General features: G+C 39.2%; 2 protein-coding genes across 5 annotated transcripts; both read right to left on the bottom strand.

Annotated features, from left to right (window-relative positions):
- Positions 1 to 1,874: 1,874 nt before the first annotated feature.
- On the bottom strand, positions 1,875 to 10,710 carry ndfip1l (Nedd4 family interacting protein 1, like). Of its 4 annotated transcripts, none has more exons than XM_034606839.1 (8): positions 10,495 to 10,710; positions 7,956 to 8,043; positions 7,142 to 7,272; positions 5,572 to 5,631; positions 4,978 to 5,065; positions 4,465 to 4,589; positions 4,117 to 4,183; positions 1,875 to 3,085 (listed from the first exon to the last, which is right to left on the bottom strand). In XM_034606839.1, the coding sequence occupies exons 1-8, from the start codon at positions 10,522 to 10,524 to the stop codon at positions 2,982 to 2,984; spliced, it is 693 nt and encodes a 230-aa protein (XP_034462730.1). In that variant the 5' UTR covers positions 10,525 to 10,710; the 3' UTR covers positions 1,875 to 2,981. The 4 variants fall into 4 exon arrangements, with proteins under 4 accessions (XP_034462730.1, XP_034462732.1, XP_034462733.1 ...); XM_034606841.1 differs by having other exon boundaries at positions 7,154 to 7,272; XM_034606842.1 differs by lacking the exon at positions 5,572 to 5,631 and having other exon boundaries at positions 10,495 to 10,709.
- A 1,214-nt stretch (positions 10,711 to 11,924) lies between these two features.
- Positions 11,925 to 17,061, bottom strand: endou2 (endonuclease, polyU-specific 2). The gene is made up of 6 exons (XM_034607549.1): positions 16,890 to 17,061; positions 15,951 to 16,056; positions 14,393 to 14,514; positions 13,821 to 13,933; positions 13,297 to 13,450; positions 11,925 to 12,271 (listed from the first exon to the last, which is right to left on the bottom strand). The coding sequence occupies exons 1-6, from the start codon at positions 16,989 to 16,991 to the stop codon at positions 12,020 to 12,022; spliced, it is 849 nt and encodes a 282-aa protein (XP_034463440.1). The 5' UTR covers positions 16,992 to 17,061; the 3' UTR covers positions 11,925 to 12,019.
- Between the last annotated feature and the right edge of the window lie 1,651 nt (positions 17,062 to 18,712).

Raw genomic sequence — 18,712 nt, 5'->3', positions numbered from 1 at the left:
AGTCTCCTCTTATCTTTAGATAGCCAAAACATGCAAGCAGCGCAGCCACTTGGCAAGCACACATAATTCCCATCAATTACCCTGAGAAATACTTCCATCTCTGTAAATCGGGGACAGCTGACAAGACACAGACAGCTCTTGGCACAATGGGGCTGTTTTATGAATGACATCTGGATAACAAGAACACCTGCACCGGGTGACCCTGCTGGAGCGGAGGCGAGATGACGTTACGGAGGGATTCGAGTGCACCGAGGCCGAATCTGGGGAAGATGTGGATGATGAGGAATGTTGTTGTTTGTGTGCTCTGCCAGAATTTACAGCTGAAAGACGGTCATCGGTTAAACCCGTCTGCACCTGGCAAAATGAAGTCTGTTTGTCCAAGGTCATCTGGTGACACGGTGGATCACTGGACGCACGACCTTTGCCCGACTTGTCGTTCCCCTTCTCCGACCTTCACGGATGATATATTCTGCGTTAAATTTAAGGGACTGACAAAAGTCTACTTTAAAAATCTTTAAATGATAAGGTTTTCTACAGCTCAGACAGTTCAAAGTTCACACTTTCAGCCCTGAGCTACTGAACATCTGTGAGTTTTTAACTGACAGCTGTTTCTGCTTTTCCAAAGGGCACACAGCAAAAGAAGAAATGACTTCAGGAAATCAGATTTTCAAGTTCAAGTGGCGCAGCGGCGGAGACTTGAAGTAACGAGGAGAAACATTGAACAGTTGCTTTTCACTATGTAGATTGTTTCCTTTCATGAAATCTTTGATAATCTAAATCAGGAAATAAGAAGTACAGCCCTGGTTAATATTACACCACCAGCAGGCCAAACATGCCTCTAGACTTTAACTGCATGAAAATCTTATTGCTCGACTTCCCTGTTCTGCTATTGGCAGCAGTTTGGATTCATACCCTGTAAAATAACTATTTCAGTGTGTTGATGGTGACATTTTACCCCCTTGTGACCTGTGAAAGATGAACTGAGCCAATGTCGTTTCCGCTGAGCACCACTAGAGGCCATTATCCAGCTATGATCAGGTGGGGGGGAGGCCTGAGAGGTGATGTGACACTATGACACTGAACGTTTCCAGTGAAACCGAAGACAGTTGCTGCGACATGTCTTCCAGGTGGGGTGACCTTTACTTCCTCTCCCAACTGCAAGAAGAAAAAAAAAACACTGTCGACACGTATAATTAGCCACTGACTGTAAATCATCTAGATTTCCACACGCATACGTCTTGTGTTAAAATTAGCACAGCTTAAAAATATGTCTCAGATCGGTAAGTGAAGATCATGGTCAGGGAGGCGTTCTCTCTCTGCTTTTAACCCTCTACACACCAAACACACTTAAATACTTAACAGATTTACATTGTCAGATCTTCAGGCTGAATTGAAATGTATGTTGATCAAAGTTTACAATCAGGTTAATCGACAATAAAAAATAACTGTTAGTTGTGGTCCTATACAAATTAAGTTAAAAATGAGCTTCACCACAACAAGGTTTTGAATACATGACTAATAACAATCTAGTGATAAAGCATAACTGTCTGCTTCATCGAGTACTTTTACATTTATTATTCCAAGTAAAATAATGGAGATTGTATCATTTTAAACATAAAATATTTTAAAGTATTCACATACTATATCGAATCGATATTTCTGATAACCCTTGTCTACAATTTATTATCCACTGACAGAACATTATCTCTAAAAACTCACAACTTTCCTATTTAGACATTTTGGTTAAAAGTAAGACCACATTAAAACAACTGGGCTGAAATGTATCTATGTAATTGATAACGTTCTATAAATCTCGAGGAAGTACAGAGAGCAAGTGAGATCCTACATCCCGAAATAAAGGTCCCGGCACCAACTTGTACTTTTCCAGTTTAATTCCAAACATGTTCCAAGCCAGATACGTACAATTCTCGCAATAAAAACAATCCTGAAATTAGAACGGGGGTTAACATAAAAATAACGACTCTGAATATTTCACTGCTACGTAAAAGAAAATAAAGGTCTCTGCTCTTAATTAATTTGTATACTTTGTTCTGAACAGGCCAGAGTTTCCAATTCACATCTAGTGATACAATATTATTTTCCTAATTGGAAACCAGTGGGGTGCCAATAAGATAAAGAGTTGGAATCATTAGTTTTTGACGAAAACTACGTAATTGCACATGTGAATCCTGTCACAGACTATCAGCTAACTCCATCCCTTGAGCAAGGCAGTGACCACCCTGGCCATCACTGCACCTTTATGCTTCAGATGAAATAACTTGTTAGGTTAATAATGATTCCTGCTTACAGTGAGTGCATAGACGAAGCTTAAATACACAAGGAAACGATGCTTTAGGGGAAACCCGACCCCGTGATCTTCTACACAAGTGGCCCTCAACTATATTAGCTTCTGAACCCAAAAACAGCCAATATTATCCCTTTTCCACTTTGTATTACCTGAATTATTTTCTATTTCACAACAGGAACAATAAGTATTGGGCAGGAATGTAAAAACACAACAAAATGATACTTGAAATATATTATTTCACATTGTGTAAATCAACCCATAACTTCATAATTGCCCACTGGCCCCTGGCCCCTCTGAACAAATGACTTCATGAGGTTGAAGACCCATGAAAAAAATAATACAAACAAGCCTGCCCCCTGGTGGTTAAACAGGTAGACAGTGCATGCAGCTGCTACCAACAGATTGTAAAATAGTAAATAAGGCATTAAATTTATACATCACATACTTCAAAACTGCAAATAGCACTTAACAGTTCACCACTAACAACTGATGGGTTTTACAGATTTCTCAGCGTTCACTAATTTACACCAAAAGGGGACAATAGACATATTGTCCAAATTATGTCAAGCAGAGGAAAAAAATATTCCTTTCTACTGTTTTGATTGGATTGAGCCAGACAGTGGGCCTCAGTGAAAGGGGGGGGGGGGGGGATGAAGACTGAAGGATTGTGGGATTAGTAGATGAAGAGGACTCGGGTTCGTGGCAGGGTGGCGAAGGTGTCGGCCATCTTGCGGATTCTGGCATAGTTGATGAATCCGCGCAGGAAGAGCAAGAATCCTGAAGAGGAAAGAAATGTGATGGTGAGACCGACAGTACAAATTAGTGCAACAGTAAGCAACACACACATATACAGTGGCCCAGTGACTCATATAAACCCTGATAAAAAACTCAACTAATAAATCAAAAGCTATAACTGTACAAAGCAAAATTTAAGTACCAGCTAACTCTTGCAGGCATTTTGAACAGCTCACATTCACTTGTCGTGTACACAGAGTTACATCAGGTGGAGGCAGACTTTGGTTCAACAAAGCACAGTGAACTGGTTTGGCAACATGTGACTGATTGAGTAACGACGACACACTGAGGTTAGCAAAGACTCAGTTCAATATATTGTATTCTGGTATAGAACGGTGACTGTTACTTTAAAGCTGATAGGTATTTAGGGAGAAATGTAAGCTGACTTGCAAATGGGGCAGTTTAAGGCTTTGGAATAATCATTACACAAGATGAATAACTGCATTATGAAAGATCTGCTTCTTTGATTTTCAAATAAGGAAATGTACAAGATGTAAACACAGAAAATAAGTTGACACTGACTCCCAAAGTGCATTTAGCTGAGTTAAAACAAATAAATGAAGTTGAATTAATTTAATCCTGTATTACTTGCCACTTTGGTGGAAACTCAACCAGCTGTAAATCTGACACTGGCCTCTTTTGAAGTTTTTGATAAGGCAGACGTGTAAGCTAACAGTAATTACTCATCAAGCAGACACAGAGAAACCTTAGCATCTGTGTTTCTGTCCCACTCAACTAATCCTCTCAGCTCTGTTTGGTTTCCACTACCTCCTGAAGGGAAACTGCAAAATGGCCGACTATGTTTAAAAGCTGGGGAAATACTTCTGAAAGGAGTAATGCCTCTACGATCAATGGTAAAATCAACTATCCTGCTGTAACTATTCCATTATATATGTTCACACAACATATGATGCCTTAACATTGGAGTTGAAGAGAACACAAATGTGTCGCAAGCAAAACAGAACATTTGAGTCCCCATTTTATCTATTTAAATGCAGAGGTTGGCTACTTACCCAACACCAGGAACACCCACCACAGCCAGTACTGTCCATCAAAGTAACCGGGGAAGTATGTGGAGAACTAGAAACCAACAGAATGACAGAAATGATGGGTTACAATAAATATGGCTTACACTGGTTTCACTCAAATGAGTCCTGCATTTTAAAACTGAATGAAGAAAGCAGCAAGAAACCTTTCAGGAAACAGCAAAGTGCCAACCAGCCAGCCACAACAGAAACAACATCAAAATACCAGAGTGGTGTTTGGGGCTTTTGTGCGTACATAAAACCACATTTTATGTCTTTAGAATGAGTGTGTGTGTATGTGTGTGTGTATGTGTGTGTGCATGTGTGGGCTCATACCCGGACGATGAGGATCCATTTGATGAGAGAGAGGCCAAAGCCTGAGATGGCTCCGTAGCGGCCGGCTGCGGACGTGGTCAGACAGAAAGACAGGAAGAAACCGATCCAGTTGAAGAGGAATGCCACTGGAAAGAAAAAGAAAAGTTAGGCATGTCACCAGAAAGTAAACAGTAAAGACAGGTTATATAATTACACTTTTCATTTGTAATAAATACATTAAACAATAAACAAATAAGATCATTTCAGCACAAAGCAGGAGAGAAGAACTAGATTAGATAAAAAACAAACATAAAATTACAAATACTGACACGAATGTCCAGAAAGTTGAGTCCAGACACTTTCCTGACATTTTCCTGGCAGGAAAAGATCCAGAAAATCTCAAGGGCAACAGACTCTGACATTGTCATTCTCACATACAACCCCTCCGGAAAATTTCACGAAAATGTCCAGACTTCAGTGCATGTGTGAAAGCAGCTATAGAGAAGAACAGGTACGTGTAGATTGTTGACTTACTGAAGAAAGTGAGCATGAAGATGCCGTCATTTCCTATTCTCAGCTGATCAGCATCTTCAAAGTCGTCTCTGGTCACAAAGTCTTCATCCTGATGGAGGAAGCGACAGAAAGGAGAAAAAAAAGTCAGCTACACATCAACAATTTTTCCAAGGGCAAGCTTTACACCCTATTGTATGTACTGCTCAATCAAATCAATCCTTTTGACAAACTATGTCTTATTTTAACTACTTCACGATGATATATTCAAGTTACGACACAGTACAACACAAGGTGGAGAGTGGAGAGCAAGTTCTGCTGACAATAGATGTTGAACAACACAAACATCTAACAGACCAATGGAAACATCACAACACAGCAATCCTATTTAATGACTATTCACTGTCACTTCACCCAGAGGTCTGGAGTCAGTGAAATACAAAGCAGGATAACAGGACAACTGCTTAACTATCAACTAAGCACTCGCTAACACTCTAAGTACACAAACATACAAGAAAAGGTGGGGAACTAAATACATAAACACTGTGGGTACGTCTGCGTCTTCACAACACACCAAACCAGGATCAAATACACTCTCCTCCCACTCCTCCCAGTTACCTCCAGTGAACTGCGAATAACATCGTCAAAAGTCTCCAGGCGTTCCCTGTGCTGAGGCTGCTGCTGAGCGCACGGCAGTGTGTGGCAGAGAAACACAACACCAACAATCAAACACAGTGGCCCCACATGCAGTAATGCATCACAGTGACCACTAGTGGTCAGAGATTAGCTGTTTTTTTTTTATTCCCAGAAGTTGGGATGTTTATATTGTCTCTATGGACTTGAACAGAAACAGCAGTTTTTTCAGAACAAGCTTTCTGCCGAGGATGTTTGAATTTCTGCTGCTCACAGACACAGAAAGAGACATATGGCTTTTGTGTGTGAGCTACTTCTGATAAACCTGCACTCTGTACAGGACAAATTGTACTTTGCCTTCAGTAAACAAGAGGAGAAGTGCAGTTACAGGTTTCAAAACATACATTCCAATAAAAGCAAATGTGTCATCAGAGCTTTGCCACCTCTGTGTCCAATTACAAATACAATATATTACTCAACACATTAACTATTGGAAATTTTAGATGAATATATAAGTAAAGGTCGATTAGTAATGTGTAGAAGCAGCCAAAGGAGTCACGCATCGGTGATAGAGAGATAAACCCCAAGGCTGCATTCATAGCTATTTTTAAAGGTGCACAACTGGCAAGTGGCAAAACAAGCCAACCGAACAACACAAAATAATCAGAGTACCACTGGAAACAATGGCTTAACTTGAGCTCGACCTCAGGTTCAATACCTGTTGAAAACATAATCAGATATTTTTCTGTTTTTTCATACTACATAGAACACAATTATAATAACTTTTTCTCATTCAATTAAGCTGAAGCATGAGGGAAGGCCAGTAAAAACAATAAGTCCTCCTTTTATTTATTAGGTACATTAATTTAGACATTAATATTATAGTTTTGTCACCACTTTCCCTGCTCGCTACAGGTCTGAGGATGTTGACTAAAACTTCTAAGGAAGGAATAAAAAAAAAGCCAGTTTCACTTGTAGTTTACAGGTTTATACCATCTCACTAATGTTACGTTTACAACAGTTAGGAGAAAAAAATCAAGCCCTTTGTAAATAAAATCTTTGAGAAATTAGTTGTTTTTTTTATTTGAATTAAACAAAAATGTTTTTGGAAAGAACTGAAGTCAATGTTTTTTTTTACTTTTTAAGACCCCTATTTTCTTCAGAAGCTCCCTCCACTTATTAGATGTCGTACCAATATTAAGTCACATTTTGTAGGGAACTAACTTTTTTTAAGTCTGGCAGCACGACAGATTTTGTTCATTTCGTGCAAAAAGACTGAGTGGCCTTGAATCTGAGTGATAAGACTTGTTTTTAAATGTCTGAGTATCTGCAGTTGCTCAAAACAGCAACAAAAGCTGGCAGCGACTCATGCAGAAAAAACAGTTACACAACCAGATAAGTGAAGTACATTCCAAAGACAAATCAAAAGAATGTTCTGTGGTTAGACACTAAGCACTTCCTGCTCCCCAATACAAGAAATCTTTGAGCAACAGTTTATGTATACAGTGAAAATGTTACCACTTGCACAAAGGAAAATAATAAGTGAGAAGCTCACTCTTCCGGTTACCAGTGGAACAGTTGTCTCAGCTTTGGTTCTTTCTGCTTCATCGTAGGAGGGTAGCGTAGTGGCTACATTGTATGATGGAGGCTTGGGGAAAGCACCGTCTTCCTTGTAGTCAAAGTAGGCTGATGCAGAAACAGCAACATTAAAAACAAAAGGACAGAAGCATTACTAACACAGTCTTATCACAAATTGGCAGAATGTCATCTGCAATAACTGTATGTTGTCAGAAAAGTGAAAAATGCCTGTTGCAATGACTCAAACTTTGAGATGTTTTCAAATGGTTTCCTTTGTCAGACAAAACCCAAAGATATTGAATTTACGTCACACACACACACACACACACACACACATATACATATATATATATATATATATATATATATATATATATATAGTAAAAAAGGCAATAAATTATCACATTTAAAAAGCTGCAAACAGAGAATGTTTGATGTTTATTTTGGCTTCTTAAAAAGGTCCAGTGAGTAAGATTAGGGTGAAAGGGATCTACTGGCACAAATTGAATATGAAATAATCGTAGTCATGTTTTCACTAGTGTGTTTCATCTAAATTTTACGCGTTGTTGTTTTCTTTACCCTAGAATGGGCTCTTTATATTTAAATACTTTATATTTACATCAGGAGTGGGTCCTCTCTACGGAGGACGCCATGTTTTTTACAGTAGCCCAGACTGGACAAACTAAACACCTTTCGTGTTTACTCAGATTGTAACCAAACAATTCTCCAATGCGCCAACGTTGTTTATGACATCAGCACCAGAGAAACATCTGGAAGGGTTGCGGTCTCACCAGCATTGTCCTCGGTGATGCTGCTGTACGGGGGAGGAGCGTCAGCTGCTACCTGTGGACTCTCTTCTGGGTCCTCCTCATTGGGCAGCTGGGGAGGTAAAAAAAACAAAACACTTCCTGGTTTATCTAAGGCTAATTGCATTTGTGTCACCACTGGCTGCTTTCCATTTCACAATAGATTATTTTAAACAAAGGCGCTTCACATTGCCTGACGAGAGTTAAATGATTATTGCAAAGGAGCTCAAATATGAAGCGTCAGCTGATCAGAGAAGAGGAATGAAACTGAAACCAAATAAAACTTTTACAAGAACATGCAAACATTAAAAAGAAGACATGAGCCCTGACCAGTTTCTCTCTGTCTCATTAAAAGCACATTAGCGGCCCAATCGATTAAAATAAACCACAGTTTTGTTGTTCACCTCAGCTTCTCCGTCCTGCCGATTCAGCTACGCAAGAATTTAAAAACCAAGCACTTTTGATCCATTAACACTCATGTCAGTTAATTTTCCAACACAGGAGAGTGATGCGTTACTGAATCCCAAGTAGCAAGTCTGCACCAATGGTGTTACGGAGGTGTAAATTACAGGTTAACAACACCTTCATTTTCCCTTTGGTGTGGGTAACACGTCCTGTGGTTTACTACAAACTCTTAGAAAGATATGCAGCAATAAACCCACAGGATTGAATAGAAACAGAGACTCCACCTTCAAGTAATTCATTGTAATTAATTAACTTAAATTTCCAGTGAATCCAAGTGTTCACCTGTGCGTGCAAAACTAATAAATTTGTCTGAGACATTATTTTGGAAACAAAACGGCATAATTATCAAAAGAGACAAGCTAAGAATCGTTATGAACCTTTGTATAAAACATCCTGTGGTCAGTTTTCTATTAAATAATCGGGGAGTTATCTTGTGGAGTGAAAATATATATGTCCAATTTTTTCTTTTATACCAATAATAAACAACCTGTACAGATGATTTTGTGAGTTCTTGTATTATATATTTTATAAATCTTTTGGGTGTGGTTGTCATATGAGCAATTACTGGTTACTACCACACCCCACACATACTTTTACATTTCATTTATGTATTTTGTATTTATGTTGTGTGTGAGATAAACTTATCTCAAACTTATCTCTAATTCCTCTGGAAAACGACTTGTTCCTTTTTAGGAAGCACTAAAATAGACTGTTACTTTTCATTCCCTGAGATAAAGCACGAGATAACCATTTGTAAACTCTTCTCCTGAAACCATTTTAGGCTTAAAGGATTTCAGGAACCTCTTTATCACAAAGTCTGTGTTTTTATGAGTCGCCAACCAGTTTTTTGGGTGAGTACATGGTCATTGTAGTACAGTGATGAACCTGCAGTGACGTTAGGATAAAAAACTTAATTAAATAAAAAAACAGGTAAAAAAACATGGACTTGCTGCCAACACCTGCAACATTAACTGGCTGTATACCAGAGCGCTCTGTGTTGGGTCTGCACATTAATTATAACTGCAATCAGTCACATGAGCAGACTTATAATACGGACTGTCTGCTCTACCAACAGTAAGCAGGTCAGCTGGCAGATTTGGAGGTTAAGCTAGATGACCACGGAACACGCCCACTGCTGCGCATCATGTGATATCCAACACGTAAACATGGATGTGGGTATTATTTATTAGTAAGTGTTGTACGTCAGTGCAATTATGAGGTACATGTTCTTAATTTGAGTATTTACATTTTATGCTACCTTATACTTCAACTCATCAACTAAACTTTACAGTGAAATATTGCACTATTTACATATAATTTAGTGTCTGCTAAGACTTTTTAAACTAAATATTCAGTAAATAAAGATTCAGACAGTCCATTACAATACATTAATTCAATACTTGTACTTATTACAGTGTGATTTATTGTATTGCATTCATTCAATACTCTTACTCATCACAGTGTAACTATTTAAATTGCATTAATTTAATACCTTCACATATCACACATTATTTTTTACATTGTATTATTTCATTATTCAAATTTACAACTCTTACTTATCGCTGTGTATTTTATTACATTGTTTTAAATAAAGACGTTTACTTATCATAGTGTATTTTATTGCGTTGTATTACTTCAATACTTTTACTTATCACAGTGTAATTTATTACGTTGCATTAATCTAATACTTTTACTTATCGCGGTGTATTTAATTACATTACATCGATTCAATACTTTTACTTATCAACTTTGTAACTGTATATTCCATTACGTCGCGTTCACGTGTAACTTACCACTAAATACCTAGTTAGCGAAACAGCTAGCTAGCACAGAGGCGTTAGCTGCAGCTAGCATGCTAACACCTGTCGATGAAAACAAAGATGTCCTCGGAGACAAACTTGACGTAAACTCGCGACAGAATGAACCTCGAGGAGAAGCGTCGTGTTTCTGACGGTGACACCGACCTGACATCTACTCACACGTCGGGTTTCTTTAATCTGCTCTGATCGACGTCAACTCGAAGGTTTAAACGTGTTGACGTTATCGGAGTCGCTCCTACCTGCTGGTATCTGGCGCCGGGCTCGGCCATTCCGCTGAGAAACGGCTCGTCGTCGACCGCAGGGAGAAAGAAGCCGAGAGGGAACCAGAGAAATTATATAACAGAGCAAAGAGTGAAGTGAAACGTCCACAACGAGAAGAAGCTTCTTCTCCTCCTTCTTCTCCTCCTTCTTCTTCTTCTTCTTCTTCCTGCAGCGACCTAACCGCTGACAAGGGAGGGGACGCTCTTCCTGTTTCAAAGTAAAAGACAGCACACGGCCTGAACATTCATGAAACCCGCAGAAAATATGACTCTTAGAAATGTACACAATCACACAGTTATGTTCTGTTTTTTTATTTTTTGCACTGTATTTTTACAAAGTCTTTTTCAGCTTCTTCAGTAATTTGAATAAGATTAAATAAGATCGAGTATGACAATATAAGACATAAGAAAAATAAAGGTATATGTGTATGTAAATTAAAGAAAATATATAAAGTGTGTACCAAGTAATGCAGAACCAGTGTCTGATAGTAAATATCTATAAAATGAGAATAAAATAAGCAAGTTACATGAAACCGAAAGTAAAACAACGGTGGAAACGTGGCAGTAAGTCAATGATGCACCGAGGGATCAATAAAGTATTTCTAATACCGTTTAAGAATGGAAAAAAAATTGGATGTTGCAACAGCTTATTGAAGTTTTTATATCACATCAACAATATAGGAGCTGATACAAGGAAGGATGGGAAAGAATGACAAATACTCCTAAACCTTTAAAAACTAACCAGCTTTAATGTGTTTGATTTGTGATGCATTCATAAAGGTGCCACACATGTAGCACTATTCAATATTCTCGATTAGAGTAAGAACAACTGTTATCTTTGTTTCATATGATTGTTCTGATGCTTTTATTTTGAAACTAATATCAACCTGTGTCGTATACATTCACGTTAACGTGATCGGCTCCTGCTCATCAGAGCACTGACGTCAATGGCCAAAACAAACTCTCCAGCGCCCCCTTCTGAATGTAGGTGAAATAACAGCACCAGTGTCACACAAAGCAATAGTCAGGCTTATAATAATAATAATAGTTATATTAGTTAATAATAGGCTGGTTCTGATGTCCATTTTCTAAACTTTAAAAACCTTATCATAGCCTTTTTCAATAGGTATAAGCCAATGAGATTATTGGACTTGCCAGTACTCCTATGAGGTACATTGCGTGTATTTGTATTGCATCAATCTGTAGACTCAAACATGGTCAGGAGATAATTGCACTGTGGGGTTAGATGTATTTTATTGTTTGCACCTAGGATGTCCAGTCTGACCGAGGTCAATAATAATCTTCTGACTCGTCATACATTGTTTAGAGAAATTCTTTATTGGCTTCAAATCTTCAGATATTCTTCGTCACACTCTCAATAAAAAACAAAGACGGATGCAAGTGGGTCTTGTAAGGTTTTATTGTATCTTTATCTAAAATAAAAAGGCAACAACAATACCTATGACATTTTTGTGTAATGCAAATTGATTTCCAGGTCGGGTTACTAAAGGTTCTGGTACCTGAGGAGCACAGGGTAGGTGGTGCCTATGTGCTTTTGGTTGTAGTGGTGGCAAACGATCTCCACATCGTAGAAACTGAACTGGACTTTGACGCGCTCATTGGGCGAGGAGAGGAAACAGAGGGTGTAGAGGGCGAACTCGAACTCGGGACTGACGCCGATGAAGATGCTGCCCTTGGGCTTTATACCGTTCTTCCAGCTGAACTGGAGGGCCAGGATGTGTTTGTTCTCGTCAGGCTGCAGTGAGAGAAGTGACAGTGAGAGGAATGTGACTTTGCAGGGTCAGCGTGTAACTATTAGTCGTAGCAGAGAGAAAGAACATTTGCAACTGGCAGGAGGAGGGGAAAATTATAATTTATAATTTTGAAATTTTACCTAATTATTTTAACTCAGTTTGTCAAATTTTCTTCTTGCAATAAATATTTCTATGTATTATTATGCATCACCTTTCATCTATTTTCTCCTCCTGGTGTAAATGGGACTCCGTTTAGACATAACTTGGATACAAAAAGCTTGGTAAGCAAATAATAAATCCCATATATCCAGTATTCTATGTAAATACTTTGTCTTGTACTACACTGCATTATACTATGAAAGTAGAATTTTCATATCCCATCACAAAATGAGATACGAAAACTATGCTATGCTTTTCTGTGTTTAAAGAAAAGATTCTAACGTCTAAAATAACTCACCTCAAATAATTAAACCTGAACTCCTGACTTATTATTATAAGTGTAATTTGACTAAGTTTATAGTTATTAAAGAGTAATTCGTGGATAACCCCCCTGAACATAAGCATAAGAATACACAACTTAAAGATTTAAGAACACACACAGGTACCCTGAGTGACCTAAAAACAACAAATACCAGCTCAGTCACCTGCATTATAATTTCTGTTTAGAAAAACACATCCACACAGCTGCTGAGCAAGAGGAGAGAGAGTGAACGTGGCCACAGCAGAATGTGAGGTTTCTCATCAGAGTGCAAGAACAATGATGAGATCACAAAGAGCGAGAGCCAACTTGTGGGAGTAGAGGAGAAGAAAAAGAAAAGAGAAGACAGAGGAGCATGAGGTGTCAAATATAGATGGTGGTGTTGCCAGGGAATTCATGATTTGGCTTCTGAGAAGGTCTTAGAAGACATAAAATGGTTTCTCTCACTTGTTTAGTCATTAACATGCGTATGTATCATTTACAATGTGTCATAGTTTACTCCTGGAGCCTTTAATTTTACCATCCTGATTAAAAAACCATGCAGCGTACCTGGGGTGAATGTGCATTGACGCTGTAGCCTTTGTAATCGATGTGTCCCAGCTTCTCCTGCAGGTAGAGCTGGATCCAGTTGTGAAAGCCAATCACAGTCCGGCCTCCTCTCGTCTCTCCGACAAACACGTGTTCGAACCCCGAGGAGTCTGGCCTGGTGGGAGACGGGGAAGAGAGCATCACACCACAAACTCATTCATGCTGATGTCCCATTCATCCTCAATGCAATGATGAGATTATTTTCTTCCCTGAAGGATCTTGCCCCCTTACATCTCTAAACCCTGCATTGTTTAAAATGGCCAGTTTAACAAAGTCCTGCATTGTTCGGTCACATTAAGTCGAGAAGTGTCAGCTTCCATCCTGAACATGCTGCAGATAAACACCTTCATCATCTTCACTCATCTTCGCGGCGATGTTTACTGGATGTGTTACAGTTTCTCAGCGTTAAGACAGCTACCATGACGGTGCCAGATTCCACCGCTGATGTTACTGTATGTTTAGGTTCGGTGCCAGATTCCACCCACCTGCTGGATCCCCTCCTCGCATACAGTTCAAACCAGATCCTGTACAGCTGCTCCTTGAATTTTGTCGTATCCGCAGGAGAGAGGTGCTTCTCTACCAGGTATTTATGGGCTATCTGCAAACAAGGAAAGGGTTTTGAATGACATGTTATTTTACAAATCAAACATTACACTGTTAACCTTTGCTGTATTTGTTACAGTTAAATACCACAAACATTGCTGCCATTGCAGTTTTACATTTTGGACACCATGTACAAAATATCTGTCTGTGCGCCTTCAATTTTCTCGACTAACACTCAACTCATTGACTTCAAACTTGGAAGGTGTGTTGCTGAGGATTCTGGGAAGTGTAGTGTCAACTGTGAAGTGTTTTGCATGAGCTGTTCATGAGAATCAAACCCTCATGCTATATCTTATGTAAAATGATGGTTATATTTATCTATATAACACCCCCCACTCCCCTGTGACCGTCAATGGATAAGTGGTATGGATGGATGGATGGATGGATGGATGGATGGATGGATGGATGGATGGATGGATGGGTCTTCATGAGGCACAGGAAGATGGGGAGCTACCTTCATAGTGGGAGTCTGAATGATGGAGTCCAGGAACTTGTGGTTTTCTGCCACCTCCTCGGGGGTTACAATTTCTGGCTCGCCAGTGTCACTCACGTAGTTATCCAGCAGGGAAATAAAGGCTGAAGAAAGAAAACACATAGACTCTTCAAACACTGATTTTTGTACAGTCTCGGACAATGGATGATAAAATTAATAATAATAATAATAATAATAATAAATCAACAGAGAAGGATCTGAAAATGAGTCACTCTTCCTGATTGGTCTTCGTGGATGGTCTGATAAACCTGTTTACGTCTCCAGATATAGAGTTTGTAAGAGTTTGACTGAAACCTTCACTTTTTATCCTAGTAACTGTGTTTAATGCTCATTTAAAATTTGCATGTTTGTGTAAAATTGCCTAAATTGAGGGGTTTAGGGTTTGGGTACCGACAACCACTAAACCTCAACACTACACAGTCGACTTCCCACCGGGGCTGAAGGGATCAGGTGAGCATCTGTCGAGAGCATCAAACAACAGACAGACCAACGTACAGAGACAATGATGGAAAGTTTTCTTTTCTTATCAGTCGAATATTTACTCTAATTTTACTCTTTTAGCACCTTTATTAGAGCCTGTTTCGCAATTTGTTGTCAGTGTTGTTGTATATTTCCTGATTTTGGCCTCACATAACTCTTATCTATTTTTTACAGTGCCCATGTGTATGATAGGAAGCTTTTATCTTTCTTCTATTATTTATTTATGAATTATGAATGTTGATAGATGTGTGTGCAGGAATATGTGTCTGTATGTATCATTCTTAGGTGCTGCACAACAATTTCGTGATGCAATGACAATGAAGCTTTCTAATTCTAATTCTAATTCACAAACCTTGTGAAACTCCTGGATTTAAAAAGCACAAACCCTGTTGAGATTCATGAAAGAGATGCACCTGCTCTTTAACCAGGTCACATGAACATGAGCAAATACATAAATAGCACAGAGGGAGGAATCCTCCCCTTTTTTCTAGCAGACGTCAGCCTCAGACTGAACTCTTAATACCGACTCTTACATAACTCAACTCCCCGCGGAGCTCTCTCTATCACCGTGCACGACGTGAATCTGTGACGAGAATCATCAGAGAGGAACGTGTGTCTCAGCCTCAGCACTTATCACTGCAGAGGAAGACTTGAATGAGAAGCCAGTGGTTCCAGAGGAGCGTCTCCCTGTGAACTCTGCATGCTCCGTGATTACGCAACGCGCCGCTGTTCGTCATAAGGAGATTATGAGTGTATAAAAAAGGCTTTACTCTGAAGGCAGATGACGAGGAGGATAGTGTCAAACTGGCAAAATGGGGCTGAGGAATAAAAGAGGACATTTTTTTTGGAGTCAGTTGTGTAAGAAGCAGCAGCAGCAGCCTGGTGCTACTTCCACAGGAATCCAGTGGGTGGCTGCCTTGTTCCACAGAAGAGACACACTGAGTATTAGGGCTCAAGGAAAGATGGCTCACTCTGCATAAAGTCAAATAATTAGAAATGAAAAGAACTCAACCCCAAAATTATCCCTCTGCCCACTTACCCAGAAAGGTCTCCTTTTTGAAAATGTTCTCGTCAACAAATGTAAACAGAGGATATCCAGCTCCGTCGTTGTTGTCGTTGATGGACATGCTGTCTCCAGCTTTGCCCTGAGGCAGAGAGAGAAGCATTCAAACTCCAACATCTGACAAATATTATAGGTTTCCACATAAAAACATCATCATCATCACCACCTCCAGCAAGGATGTTATGTCTTTGTATTCATTGGTTGGTTGGTTCTGTTTGTTTGTCAGCAGGATTACGCAAAAACTACAAAACTGATTTCCATGAAACTTGGTGGAGGAATGGGACAAGAAAAGAACCCATAAAATCACAGTGTGGATCCAGGACTTTCTTTTTTCACTTTCTTTACCATTACAAGATTGTTTGATTGGGGACTGTTGGGCCTTCGTGGAGTTATGTGTGCTTGGTTTCTAGTTTAATGTGCCAGATATGATCTCTTTGTGAAGTTTTGCATTCACTTAGAGCTAAATTTGATTGATGTATTTCCACTAAACCAATTTAAATATGAATTCAGAACCAAACAGTACGACCCTGAAAAACCCAAAGTCGTCCTGCCGTCTTTTCAGAGGTTCTAGTTCAGATTTGTGTCCTGTCACACGGATTTTCTTTTTCTGTACCTTAGATTTTCTCTTTTCAAAGTGGGGAAGTATTAAGTGTAAGTGACTGACGAACAAAAGCTTCAGTTTCTGTTTGCAATTAATGAAATAAACCAACAGCTTTCATGGCAAATTCACAATGTACAATACTCACGGGCTGTATTCGCATGAATCACATTAATATGTCAAAATCAGTGTTGTGGCTTTTTCTTGATGCTGCATGTGATAAGATGGTGTTTAAATTGTAGATGTGTTTTAAGGGCCCGGTAGGTTAAAGGTCAAAGATGTAGACATAAGTGTGTGTCTGTGTGTATGTGTTGCACCTGCAGGGAGATCCTGTAGTCTTTTCCTGGTCGGAGTCTGTTGACATCGTTGTCCCACAGCTCCTGCACCATGGCTGACAGCTCATTGTCGCTCTCAATCATGATGCGACCGCTGGGTTGTGTTGGTGCTGCTGCAGTGGATCAGCCGGGGACTGTTGTGTTGTCAGGTCACGTCTCTGACGGGAGAGAAACAGTTAATAAAGAAGCCTCTGGTTTTTGACATTGACATCGTCTGGAGGTTTCACAATGAGCTCATGTGGTGGACAGGGAAAAGTACATTTACCCTGATAAGACACACAATTTTACAAAGTATTGGTATTTAATAATTTATATGAATAAATAAAACATCATGCTTTGCTAAACCGTTTTTTAATGAAGTATTTTTAGTGCCAATTTTCCCTTATTATTTAAATGTTCTTTGCATGGATGTTGAGTTTTAAATTATGTTTAATTTTCAATTTAAGCTATAATCATGGAATTTACAAGTTAATCATTTAAGTAAGTTAGTAAATAAGTATAATGATTATTTTCAGTTATTAGCCTGGCTCTCCAGTTTATTCTTATTTTACATTAATCATATCAATATATCTGATGTTGTAGTTTTATGGCACTTTAAGTGTAATTGACTGAATTTATGTTGTCGATATACTGATATAAAGTACATACAAATAATAATACAACTTACAGAACAAACTTAAACAGCATCACATCCTCAGACAGATCAATTGAATACCAATCCTTTCACACATTGATCATGGAACAGTCATGAAGTGAACACGGGCCTGTGAGAGTTCAAAGCATTGTTCAAACACAACAGGCAGAGAACACGCGTGTGCCACGGCTCCACCACTGCATTCCACAAAAACATGGCTGACAGCAGACCACACATCCGTGACAGCGACATGTGAGAACTCCATCATCGTCCATCCAAGCCCCAGGGCCGCATCCCATCATGCACCACATCAAAATCCACTGACCTTTTTTGGGGGGGAAATTGTTAAAAGTCTAGTCTCGTCTTGTCTTTGTGGTTGAGGGAGGTGATAAAACGCTGATGGTCACGAGGGTCAGGGACGTTCCTCCGTGCTGCTGGTCAGATGCTGCTGGTGCTGCTCCCCTGTGTTTGTGAGAGCAGGTGTCTTTAGGGGCATGGAAACAGTCCGGCTGCTCGGTCAGTGTGTATGGAGACAGACAGGCAGGGGTTGGGGGGCGGACAGAGAGCACGAGTCTGCAGTGGACAGGACAGGAGAGAGGGGCCGTTTTAAAGGGTTATCCCCTGTCAGCAACTCTAGCCAAAGGGCTTTACACCATGTTGTCGTCTCTTTTCAGTCTCAGGCTAAAACGTGGGCTCTTTGTTTCTTTAGTGTTTCATTGTTTTCTCTCTCTGTCACAGCATAACCTCTGGACCACAGGGTAAATATGGGTCATGTTCCAGGTAACAAGATATTCTAAAGGAGAGTTTGCATAAAGCACGGCAAAGAGCAAAAAAAAACGTTAAATCAACATAAAAATGCTCATTTGAATTAGGGAATATAGCTGATCTTATTCTGAATGATCTCATGTTAAAACGTTTGTTCATGATTGAAGAAAACTTAAATCATTTATAAATGGGTCCCATAATTTGTGAAAAAAGCAGATTCAAGTGAGTCCTCTTATCAGATTTGACAAAGTTTGACACTCAGCATTTTCTTTGTTACTTTTAAAACGTGTGAAATATTTAAATGTTGACCTGGTCAAAGTGTTTTATATATTCATACATCTACAGTATGTATCTTTTTTAATTGTTTCTAATATATATTTTAACTTGTTGCACTGAATGCCATCTT

This window comes from Hippoglossus hippoglossus, chromosome 14 (assembly GCF_009819705.1).
Source record: "Hippoglossus hippoglossus isolate fHipHip1 chromosome 14, fHipHip1.pri, whole genome shotgun sequence".
Classification (NCBI taxonomy): domain Eukaryota; kingdom Metazoa; phylum Chordata; class Actinopteri; order Pleuronectiformes; family Pleuronectidae; genus Hippoglossus; species Hippoglossus hippoglossus.
This window is presented reverse-complemented; position numbering and strand designations above follow the sequence as displayed.

Excerpts from the sequence above, each read along its gene's own strand:
- ndfip1l (XM_034606839.1), bottom strand. The coding sequence starts at position 10,524 with ATGGCCGAGCCCGGCGCCAGATACCAGCAG. Across the intron at positions 5,632-7,141 it reads TTCCACTGGTAACCGGAAGA|CAGCCTCAGCACAGGGAACG; the intron begins GTGAGCTTCTCA and ends TGCGCTCAGCAG. Across the intron at positions 4,590-4,977 it reads CTTCATGCTCACTTTCTTCA|TGGCATTCCTCTTCAACTGG; the intron begins GTAAGTCAACAA and ends TTTTCTTTCCAG.
- endou2 (XM_034607549.1), bottom strand. The coding sequence starts at position 16,991 with ATGATTGAGAGCGACAATGAGCTGTCAGCCATGGTGCAGGAGCTGTGG. Across the intron at positions 13,934-14,392 it reads TTCAGACTCCCACTATGAAG|ATAGCCCATAAATACCTGGT; the intron begins GTAGCTCCCCAT and ends CCTTGTTTGCAG. Across the intron at positions 13,451-13,820 it reads GCGAGGAGGGGATCCAGCAG|GCCAGACTCCTCGGGGTTCG; the intron begins GTGGGTGGAATC and ends GTCTCCCACCAG.